This window comes from Nicotiana tomentosiformis, chromosome 4 (genome assembly GCF_000390325.3).
Source record: "Nicotiana tomentosiformis chromosome 4, ASM39032v3, whole genome shotgun sequence".
Taxonomy (NCBI): domain Eukaryota; kingdom Viridiplantae; phylum Streptophyta; class Magnoliopsida; order Solanales; family Solanaceae; genus Nicotiana; species Nicotiana tomentosiformis.
In genome coordinates this window covers 92702135-92714695 of record NC_090815.1, presented here as the reverse complement: position 1 = coordinate 92714695, position 12561 = coordinate 92702135, and the positions used below count along the sequence as shown (strand labels likewise).

Genomic DNA, 12561 nt, shown 5'->3' with positions numbered 1-12561 from the left:
ACAAAGTTAGAAACTTTAGTCATAAAAATGTTTATGGAAAATGTCCAACCATGAAAACGAATCTATATATGTGAACCACACACTTCCTCAGTTCCTTGTACATTAAAGGAAGCCCTGATTGGGGGACAAATAAAAAGGATATTTAATAGCTAGTACGATCTTTGGTGTTGAAAATATATAAATAGGTTTTGAAAAGAAAGGTTCTTTTACACTATCAAGTTAGCTAGATTACCTGTTATATACGCAGCAGTAACTTATTTTGGATATTGCAAATCTTACTTTTTATGATGGATAACCTGTAGATAATTTTTTATTGATCTCTGATATTGTCTTTTGTTTTTACACCACTGTTCATAGTACTTAAACTTATACTATAAATATAGTATTAACAAGAGGTATGAACAAGCTGGAAATTAGGCAAAAAGCAATGGCTTTGAAGAGATATCAACCCTACTTGGCAATGATCTTCATACAGATATTATATGCAGGCATGGCTTTGTTCTCTAAAGCTTCCATCTCCAATGGCATGAATCCTTACGTGTTTGTGGTTTATCGACAAGCATTTGCAACTCTAGCCTTGGCTCCATTCGCGATTTTCCTCGAAAGGTCTTGCCTACTTAGCTATATATACTCACTTCAAATTTTCATCTTATGTATATTTATATATATACTTGAATTTTACGCTAATATGTAGTTATGTTCTTTGACTCACAGTAACAAGACAACTTCCCTTTCATTCAGCTTACTAGTGAAGATATTCTTTATATCCTTACTTGGGTACGGATTCCTTTCCTTCTTGCATGTTGTACATGAGGCGAATCTACGTAACTTAGTCAATGGGTTCAGAACGAGTGTAATCTTATTATATCTATACATTTTAAATATTGTTTTATATGGATACATAGTTCAATCAGAAAGCAATTGACTTTTTGTTGGGTCGTTTGCTGCCTATACTACTCCTTGGTGTGACAAGTTCTGTTGATTTTCAGGATTACTTTGAGCCTGGATCTATGCTATGTGTCAATAAGTTATATATCAGCAACATTTGCAGCTGCAGGCACTAACATGATCCCTGTTATCACTTTCATCTTAGCCATATGCTTTAGGTACTTCTCTAAATAATATTTAAGAGAAAATTTATGTGAAGGTGTCAAATATTAGTAATTAATTACCTTGTTTATTGATGATTTTAAAGGATGGAGAGCATCTGTTATAAGCAAAGCCATGGAATAGCTAAGATTATTGGTTCAGTTGTGTGTGTTGCTGGGGCTTTAATATATGCTTTTGTCAATGGACCTCCTCTCTATCCAGAAAGCCATAAACAAGTTCATTACCTAACTTCAAATGGCACCTCCAAAGGGGAATGGATTAAAGGTTCTCTCATCATGCTCTTAGCCAACACAATGTGGTCATTGTGGCTTATTTTGCAGGTGTACCCTACAATTTTCCAGACTATTTAACCGAGTTAGTTATCATGATTCAACATTACTAAGTTACTAATTAATATTTATTATAGAAATTTGTCTTCAATTTAACTTACCTATTATCTGATTGTGTGAATATTTTTTACACTATTAGTGTATAAATTTTAAATTAAGTATGTTAACCGTCACATAGAAAGAAAGAAAAAAATAAAGGGGGCAAACACTAGTAATATATGTGTGGCCCATATGCTAAAGGCTCATTGTAAAAAGTGTCATATTGCAACTTCTTATTCTTTAACGATTGTCGCATGCATGTATAGGAGATGGAGTAAAAGTATGCTTCAATTTGTTCAAACAGGGTCCAATTATGAAACAATATCCAGCAAAAATAAGGCTTACAACTCTTCAATGCCTCTTTAGCTGCATTCAATCAGCAATTTGGGCTATTTCAGTAAAGAGGGACATAGCAGCATGGAAATTAGGTTTCAATTTTAATCTTCTCTCTGTGGCTTACTGTGTAAGAATATTTCCATCTCTCAATTTTGATTTTTATTTTAAGTTTTCTAACTGAGTTATAATTAATTCTCTTGAAAATTGACAGGGTGTGTTGGTCGCTGGGCTCTCATATTGGCTAAGAGCTTGGGTGATAGAGATAAAAGGACCAGTTTTTACAGCTATGTTTACTCCATTATCTTTAATAGTAACAGCCGTCTTTTCATCTATCTTTTGGAAAGAAACTCCTCATTTGGGAAGGTTCATACTTCTTATTTTCCTTTTCACTCTAAAAAAAGAAAACATTATATTTTCTCTTTAAAAGTAAAAAATTACACTTAATTCACATTTCTGGGAAAAAGACAGCCTAAGATTTTTTAAATTTACCTCCTATAAGTAGCACTACTTTTTCAAGTGGATTACCTAATGGTTTGCCCCTCTGAAAAAATTGACAGTGTATGTGGAGCAATATTGCTAGTGATGGGACTTTATGGTGTTTTGTGGGGTAAACAAAAGGAAGCAGAATGTAATAAAAAGACAAGTGATCAATGCAAAGAGGAAATTAACAGCATATAATGCGTTAAACCAGCAGCAAGGAATGGGTGGAAAATGGTTACATTAAGATGATTACAGATATTGAAGTTTTCTTTTGTATTCTTTTCTCTCCGTTTCTATGAGTGGTTTGTTTGGTTTAATGTGAGTGGTTGGATGTAGTTTTGGTAGCAAGGTTTTTTGTTTTGGGAGGATTGCGTTTTGATTTTAAAATATATTACTAATAGTCTAATACATACATTGTTAGAAATTTATTATTGGTGAATAATATAATAGATTAAAACGAGATAATCACTTATATTTACTACTATTCCACTAAACATATATATATGCATAATTTTATGGAAGAAACTAAAGAAAATGAATCGTATGAAATTAGAACAAAGTGTAAACAAAGAAAAGAGAAAAAGAAAAATATACATAATTGCTTAAACTAGAAATAGCCGATAAATATATAAATATGTATAAATCATGTACCATATAGATCTATGTATATAACTGTATATAATCAGTGTATAATGTATGCATACCGGCCAAAAAAAGTAAATAGCAAATTTAATTGGCTATTTATGTAAAAACGCCAAAAAAGAAAGAATTGATAAATGAAAAAGTTTTAGAACTCAAAATTTTGAAACCAATTTGATTTCTATTTGGGCCAGGAAACATTTGTCTTCTGACGAACAACCCAATTGTTCGTTAGAATTTTGAAACACGCTTGTTAGAATTTCTTGTATCATAGTGGTGGCAAGAATTTCGGATCAATTGGCATTATTGGCCATAAATTCTGGCCATCGCTATAATTGATTCACAAAAATTCTGGTATTCGTCATAATTGGTTACAAATTCTAACCATCACCCTAATTGATTTGCAAAAATCCTAGCATTGTCATAATTAGCCATAAATTCTATCAATCGCCATAATTGATTTGTGAAAATCATGGCATATCGTCATAATGGGCCACAAAGTTCGACCATCACCATAATTACTGTGCAAAAATTTTAGTATCATATTTTTATTTAAAATTATTCTAAGTAGAGGGTCTACCGAAAATAACATTTTTGCCTTTTTGAAAGTAGATGTAAGGTCTGCATACATATTATCCTCCCCATACCTCATTTATGAGATTATACTTGGTTTGTTGTTGCTACTGTATTTTTCTTTAAAATTAATTTAAATCGACGTCAAATAACTCCAAATTTGATATACAATCTTTTAATATTAATTTTTAATTTTCAATTATTAGATTCAACTTAAACTTTCAAGAATTAAAAGACCCGCTTTGTATTCTTCTTCGATAAGCTTTTTTCAAGCTTAAACAAAAATTAGCAATGGTAATTTTTAATTTTCTCCAACCAAACCCATCTAAATCATTAAAGATAGATAATCTATGCCCAATGAAATATTATCCACCCAATTGATCAAATCCAAATAAGTAATGCGTCTTTAATTTTCTACACTGCATATTCTATTATATTTTAGTTTAAGCAGGAGAAGAAGAAGATGCAGAAGAAAGGAAGTTATAGAAGAAGAAGCTCGTCAAACTCCGCTTTCTAACGAGATTAATAAAAAACGAAAAGCGAGGTCTGGGTCTCATCGAACGAGAAGCTTGAAGATAGAGATCATGTTCGCACGAAATCATAAAGATTTGAGGACCCGTTTGTCAAAGGAACGGGAAGGTCTTGCTTCCAGGATAGAGTTGTATGATGCAAGAGTATCACGTATAGTTCCTTTGAGAAGGTGCGATACCGCCACTTATCAGGCCCAACAAAAAATTCATAGAGTTGCATCCTTGCTCACCTGGCCTATGCATTCGCTCTCTAAAGAGAGAGAGAATTTGATGGTTGACTACAAAAAATTTAAAAAACATTATGGTATCAAAATATAAGTGGCGGTCTTAAATTTGTCTAATAACCGCAATTTAACCTATATTTCGTGCACATGCAAAAAAAACGAAGAGAAATGAAGAAACTAGTGGAGATGAGGGGTTCATACCTTTTTTATTTTATTTTTTTAAGATTAAAACGTCTGAATCTGAATACGTATATGAATATGAAGATGTGAATTATATGAATATGAAGATGTGAATTAAGATTAAGACATCTGAATCTGAATACGCATCTGAATATTAAAATTTATCTTTATTTTAAATTAATAAACATAAAATTTAAACAAAATACTAACTAATCTAATAGTGGTGGTTCTAGGTAGTAGCTAATGGTGATTAGTAGCGATAGCGACTATGATTAAGGATGGTGGTGGTGGATGGTTATAGTTAATAATAGTGGGTGGTGGCTGTAGATATGATTGAAGAAGGTTATGGTGGGTGGTGGTAGTTTATAATGGTGGACAATTCTGGCTATGCTTATTGATGGTGATGGGGTTGTTGGTTGTGATAGTTGTGGTGGGTGAGTGTGTGGTTATGGTTGAGGATGTTAGTGATGGGGGTGGTGGGTGGTGGTAGTGGTGGCAGCTATAGTTGAGGATGGTGGTGGCAGTGGTAGTAGTTGATAATGGTAGGCGGCGGTGGCCGTTAATAATGAATGTGGATGATAGCATCTTAATGAAATTAAATCTCTGTTATATATCCTAATCATACAGACCTATTCAGACCCATTAAGTGGTTGTGAAGTAAGAAAAATAAACGCACTTAATGAGTAAGATCTAAATGGTTAAGATTCATACTTTAAAAACAAACGCAATTAACGTGTAAGATCTGAATGATTAAGATTCAGACCCCATTAAGTGCAAACAGATAGGCCTCGTCCTTTTTAAAAAGGTGAGTCATAGGTGTAAATACTTTTTAACATGACTATTGCGGGTAAATTTTAAAAAGGTTACTTGTGGGGTGTTATTTTTCTTTTGCAATAGCCTTGGAGGGAAAAATATCAAAAATAAATTCAACTACTGTTTTAATATAAATTTCTGAATGGATCAAGGGCCGAATTGGTTGTATCCTATCCAACCCAATGTTAATCCTCATAAGTTGAGGGATTGGGCTAAACATGACTATCCAATTGGGTTGACCAACAAGCATATCGACATTATTTTAGAAAGTTTTACCTAGTTATACTATATTAGAAACCTATTTACTATATTTATTTAGGTTCCTTGTTAATTACTTTATATATCTATATTTACTAGTTTTATACAAAATCATAAAAAAGAGGAAATGCAACATACCTTAAATATAGCATATCAATTACACATAATCCTCTTACATTTAAGATTCTCTTCCTTTTCCAAAGGATTACAAAAACATCTTCTCTCTTCCTTTAACAATTACCCAAATTTGTACTTACCCACCGTAAAAGTTCTCCCTTACCCGCTGATACCCAAAATCTTTCTAACCCAAAAATCTCGCTTACTCACTCCTCTTCCAAACCTTTTGATATCCGATTTTTCTCTTTCAATCATCTACTGTTATCCCCCCAAAATTGCAGATTCTTTCCTCTTCCGAAGCTTTTGATATCCGATTTCTCTCTTTCAACCATCCAAAATCTCTTTCTTTTTTATACAATACAGGAGAAATTCGAATTTTTGCTTTATAATCAATTTGTGGGTAAGTTGTGGATACAATACTAATACAATTATATTAAATTTTTAGTGTAGAGTTGTGATTGAAACTTGAGGAAGATGAAGATCAAAATTGTATCACAATTTTTTAGAAAATGTATCGCGATTGTATTATAATTGTATATGTATCATAATTTGTTGCAGAAATTGTATTATAAATGTATGATAATTATATATTCATTGTATATTGTTACGAGCAGTTATGAATTCATGACGAATTTCACAATTTGTATCACAAATATGATAATTATATATTAATTTATTAGTATTGTATCAGGTATTACTTTGGGTATTATTGTACCCGATACAAGTTAGATACAATTATGATACAAGTATGATACATTTATGTTTTAGGCATTGATGTATATGGTATAATTCAACTACAATTATGATACAGTTATCATACAATTTCTGAATATTTTTTAATAATATAAAGCTGTCAGCAATGGTGAAGAGAGAAGATGGAGATTCTGGACGCAGATTAAGGGATTTTGATTTTTTTTTAAAAGGAGAGAGAAGAGAAGAAGGGGAAAAAAAGGAAAAGATGTAATTGAATCTCTTAATTGAAGGCACTAATAATGGGGTGGGAGCCTTTTAAGAAGCAATGTATATAAGTTGTAAGAAAAACCTAGATGCTTATTAAAAACTGCAAAACATAGAGAATATAGGTAAATAAGTTTCTAATATAGTATAGCTAGGTAAAAATCCCATTATTTTAAGGGTGAATGGCACAGTTACCCAAAAAAATAAAATAATTTATCCTTACCTACCCATTTATTTTTCTACCCATCAATCTAATTACATTTTCTAGCCATAGTAGTTTTTGTGGGGAATTTTCTCTTTTTTCTCCAATTCTTTTTTATTTCTATGCTTCTTTTCTTTTTTCCTTTTTTTCTTTCTTTTCTCCTTTTCTTTTTCCTCATTTTCTTCTTATTTTTTTCTTTTTTCTCTTTTATTCATTTATTTTTGCCCAAATCGTATTATTGTTATTTCTACCTCACACTCAAATTTGACTCCTTCTTTATTTTTTTATTTTTTTTATTTCTTGTTCCTTTTCTAATTCCACGTGATTGACATGCAAACATTGATCTCATTCCCTACAAATATCAGTACACACTCTATCATTAGCAGTAACACAACCAGTTATGGAGCAAAACATAATCTACGGCCACCAAATCTCCATATTTACTAGTTAGAATAGAAATGATAATAAAATATTGAAAAATACAATAAAAGTATAAGTAGCAAAAAAGACTTCTAGAACCATATGATACCAATATGGAATACATGTATACCAACAGAGTATATGATTACTCTAGAATATTGCTACAACTATCTGCGACTATACTACTGTACCAAAACATTAAAGGATGCAATAAAAGTATGAGAAAATTACATGCTCGCATTGCAAGCTAAATATTCACAAAGAAACTTGCTCATTTCGTATACTAACATGGTATATAGTTGTATGGGGTCGTTCCAACAATTACTTATAACTATAAAAACTATTACATAATACACATAATCTATGTCGATCGACACAAAAAAATTTCCAGCACTGCAAATCATGTTCATATAAATAATTCTAGAATAGAATTCACTTAAAAATGCAGCTAAAACAACCAAAAAAATGTTCAAACTACCATATGATACCAATATGGCATATAACTATACCAACATGGTATATAATTTTACTGGTTAATTCCGACAACTATATGACTATACTACTATTATATAACACGCATGCATAAAGAGAAAAATAAAAAAAATAGTGTACCACATATTAATATAATAAAGTATTTCAAGATATTGTACTATATTACTATTATTAAAAGAAAATCAAATAGTGTACCAATTAAATACAGCTAATACAACTAAAAAAGGATTCAACTAACATATGATACCAATATAGTATATAGCTATACTAATAGGGTATATAGTTGTACGGGGTCGTTCCATCAACTGCATATAACTATAAAAAACTATTACATAATACACAAAATCTATGTCCATAGGTACAAAAAAATCCAACACAGCAAAATATGATCATATAAATCATTTCATAATAGAATTCACTTAAAAATGTAGCTAAAACAACCAAAAAATATTTCAATTACCATATGATACCAATATGACATATAATTATACCAATATAATATACAGTTCTACTAATTAATTCCAGGCAACTATATATGACTATACTACTATTACATAATACACATGCATAAAGAGAAAAATAAAAAAAATAGTGTACCACATATTAATATAATAATATATTTTAAGATATTGTACTATAATACTATTATATAAAACAAATGCATAAAGAAATAATTAAAATGATTACATATTACATATACATAAAGGAAAATTAAAAAGAATTCAAGATATTGTACTATTCTACTATTACTAAAGAAAAATCAAACAGCGTACCAATTAAATGTAGCTAATACAACCAAAAAAGGTTCCAGCTAACATATGATACTAGTATAATATATAGATATACCAACAGGGTATACAGTTGTACACAAAGAGTTTAAAAAAGATTTTTTTAATTCAATTATTAAAGTGAAAATAATATCAGTTGCCACATAATCTAATTAACTCAATTTTGTGCGTCATCGATTATACTAAAATTTAGATATGTTATAGTAATATACTATATACCATTTTGAAATGGAGAATAAATTAATAAAAAATATTCAATGGACACATATATCCTATTATGAAATGAGAAAGATAGAAGAAAAACGTTTATTTATATTTGAGAAAACAATAAAAGAGAAAATAGGTTTGGGCAATTAATGGGGTTTCACGTGATCCGTGATCCGGGATTAGAAAGGAAAGGATATTGAAAATAGGTAGTTGGGTAAATACTTTAAATTGCAGAGATACATATTGTAAGACAAATTAGAATGGACAATAACGAATAATTAAAATTGCTTAAATAGGCATTTAGAGTAGATTTCCCTTATTTTAACCAAAGCGCTGTTATAAATGATTAATTTCGGAAAACCTCACAAAGTAATACTTCAGTAAGCATCTTATTAGGATGTGCATCGGATTAATTTGGATTGGATAGTGTGTACCCTTGGTTGAATTACTTGTACTTTCCTTCCGCTGTCCTGCCCCCACACCAATAAAAGCAGAAATAATAGCCTTAACACTTGTGATGCTTAAAACCAACAATTTTTAGTTTTCTAAGATTTTTATCTGCTGATAATTCAATTCCCCTCTTGCCAAATTATTAAATAGATCAAAGGACTTAGACAAATACAATATCAGTACTTTTTGTATTTGATATCCATTTAAGCAGAATAACTTCGGTATAAGTCTTTTACGGTGGAATTGTTTTATCTCATTATACTTGGAAAGTGTTTCATGTTAGATTAGGATCGGTTTTTTGTTACAATGTACTTCTATCTCATATTATCCTGAAAAAACGTGTTCGAGAAATCAATAAGCATACTTTTTTCTCTCTTAATGATACTTTCGTCGTACCAAATGGAGCGTTACTTTGGAATTTCTTAGGATAAGAACGAGTTAACTGATGGCCTTTTTGAATTAGGTTTAGCCATTTGAAGGGATCAAGTTGACTTTTGGTTCAAGTTTTGGTGCAATCTATATTTTGGTGTATCTATAGGATAAGGTACTCCCATATTATGTACTAATAATAAAATTTTTTATATATATAAACAGGGTCAACTGGGATTATGAGTTCTAAATAATGCCAAGTGTACCTGAAAAAGTAAACAGATCCAATGTGTCATTTTTTTATTTGGTTAATGAGTGGGGTAAACAAATCTGAAGTTCGGTTTTTGCTTGTTTTCATTTTTGTTAGTATAATTTTAATTATTATATTTATTTTTTCCTTGCCTTTTTTCTCTGCTGGTGCAAATTAAAATTTTGATATTTGTTGATCTATCACTCTCTCAATTCTCAAATATGTTTCAAGTTGACTTCTTTCCGGCCCAGAGTTTCCAAAATCCCCTATTATTTGTCCTGTAATTAATTTATAATAATGGATGGTTCTTTGCTAGCTAGTAGCCACAGGAAATAAAAATTAAACTAAAGTTAGGTAGTTCAAATGTAACAAACACACAGTATGACAAGTTGACAACCAGGACTAATTAATAAATTGATCATAGCTTATTTTGAGTTGAAAAAATAACTAAGTTGAAGGTTATTTTTTTTAGCAAATATTAATGCGATGATATTGCAATAGTTGTGACGACAATGACAGTTGTTAGATAATCTTGCACACAGAAAATCATTTTGATCCCCCAAGTTTACCTTAAAAATCAAACTCCTCCTCCAACATTGAACAATAAACATTTTGCTCCTCTTATCATATGCATTGTCTATTTTACCCTTGACATTTTCAATTCCTCCTCTACGCATATAATTTTTTTTATTATATTTAAATTAGTAAAACACTTAGCTAAATATCTTATTATTAATTTTATAATTAAAGCTCAATAAAATTTAACTAGAATAATTATTTTATGAATTTGTAACAAAATTCATTGTTATTCCTTTTTATTGTTACTTTAATATTAAGTATAAATCTAAGTTTTACTTTCTCTTTTATTTTATATATATGTGTGTGCGCGCGCGCGGTGTGTGCATGTGTGTATATTTCTGAATTTTTATTTTTATTAATGAAATGGTATATTTTAAGTTGTAATTTAAAGAACATTGAAGGTATAAATATATAATATTTTAGGAATTTATTATAAAACCTAACTCTATTTTAAATTGTTATTTTTTAATATTACTGCGCTATCATTTATTTGATTTAAATTACCAAATCTTTTAGCCTAATATTTTAATTTTCCCCATTTCCTTTATTATTCAATATCAGTAAATTATATATGATTGATTATCATTTTTTATTTTAAAAAAATATATTTTCACTATAGGTAAATTCATAACATATATTAAGAAAAATATCATGATATTAAAAAAGTAAAAAAAAAAATATCGACCAAGGCTGATAAAATTGAGGATAAAATAGGCATTTTAAAAATACAATTAAGTTTCAAGGAGCAGAATGTCTATTGTTCAATGTTGGAGGAGGAGTTTGATTTTTAAGATGAAGTTGGGGGATCAAAATGATTTTCACCCATTATGTATTATGTACTGAAAAAGAAATAGAAGTTGATATATGTGAAGATGATGGTTATTTTGAAAGAATATTTTTTTAAAAAAAAGAAGAAGAAGAACAAGAAGAAGAAGCAGCAACAGCATGGAATATAAATTAAAAGGCCTTGTGTAACAATAAATAATGTAAACGATGATATGGATATGCTCAGCATTAATTAAACTCTAAATAAAAGAAATGTGGAATGAGTCTAAGGCCATGTAAGTTGAGTAAACCATGCTTGACGTTTTGTTTTTAAATAATTCTTTAAAAGATCTTCCAAATCTCCTAATTTACCTAATAATTGTTTTTTTTTAAAAAGCAATAAATCAGAAGGGAGAAAAGAGAAACAGAAAAATCGAGAAGAAATAAAAGACTTGCAAGTTGCATCAGATTCTATGCGGTAGCTATGTTGACATTTCTATTTATAAAAACTGGCGAAAACTAGAAAAGAAAGTATTATATTCTTTCTATGACATTGGTGATAAATGATGCAAAAATAATAACGATATTTCAACCTTAGTCTCAAGGTACACGTACGTGCAATGCAGGTGTACCTCGTATCTATGAGTACTAATTTATTTAAAAATTATGTTTGAGTTATAAAATAAAAGTGTTAGTTCCTAAGGATAATCATGAATGTTGATAGTGTATAACTAATTCAGTCAACAAATAAATTGTCTCATAAAAATTTTCAATCATTAGTCAATAATTCAGCTTAGAATTTGTTCCAATTTTATAATATCACAATTTTAATTTCACAAGTTATCATATTTTCTTTTCAATTTGAGCAAGAACACATAACCCCTTAAAACCTATATAGTAAACATATCAGTTTGCAACTAATAATTTACGAATGTCAATTGAATACAAAATCAAAGTGCAATACAAATCAGAAAAAGAAAAATACTCAAAAAGGATACTAAAGCAAGCTAGTGAAAAAAAAGGAGTTCAAATATAATATAAAATATATTATAGTGCATATATAAAGTTCAAAGTTAGCATGGAAGAAATTTATATGATTATTATACATTATTCAAATAAAAATATAATTTACAAATAGTTAAATTTTAATTAATTTTAAAATCCTAAATATAAAAACTTACTTCAAATATGGAGAATTTAATACATAAAATTTCAGTTAATCTCAAGATATTGCGGAGTAATTATTAAGAAAAACAACATTAAAGAATTATAGTTATTTTGCGATGAAAATTTAATGCTCAAAGAATCCCTTTGTGCATGTCTTCTTGACAAGTAAGCTGACGCTTATCCTTAAAAAAATTCTAATTCTTAGTAATACCAATTATACTTATATTACCTACTTCATTTAGGAAAGAATGTAAGGTAAATCTTAAGTGATTTTAAAGTCATAAATA

General features: G+C 29.4%; 1 protein-coding gene across 2 annotated transcripts; it reads left to right on the top strand.

Moving 5' to 3' along the window:
* Positions 1 to 213: 213 nt before the first annotated feature.
* Positions 214 to 2659, top strand: LOC104098931 (WAT1-related protein At1g43650). 2 transcript variants are annotated; one of them, XM_009605787.4, is made up of 7 exons: positions 214 to 606; positions 715 to 777; positions 990 to 1106; positions 1196 to 1430; positions 1783 to 1941; positions 2026 to 2177; positions 2372 to 2659. In XM_009605787.4, exons 1-7 carry the CDS (start codon positions 398 to 400, stop codon positions 2490 to 2492), a joined length of 1056 nt encoding a protein of 351 aa, XP_009604082.1. In that variant the 5' UTR covers positions 214 to 397; the 3' UTR covers positions 2493 to 2659. The 2 variants fall into 2 exon arrangements, with proteins under 2 accessions (XP_009604082.1, XP_033512710.1); XM_033656819.2 differs by having other exon boundaries at positions 308 to 606; positions 1783 to 1906.
* The last annotated feature ends 9902 nt before the right edge of the window (positions 2660 to 12561 follow it).

Coding starts and splice junctions, on each gene's coding strand:
- LOC104098931 (XM_009605787.4), top strand. CDS start 398: ATGAACAAGCTGGAAATTAGGCAAAAAGCAATGGCTTTGAAGAGATAT. Junction 1,942..2,025: donor TTCTCTCTGTGGCTTACTGT/GTAAGAATATTT, acceptor GAAAATTGACAG/GGTGTGTTGGTCGCTGGGCT. Junction 2,178..2,371: donor GAAACTCCTCATTTGGGAAG/GTTCATACTTCT, acceptor AAAAATTGACAG/TGTATGTGGAGCAATATTGC.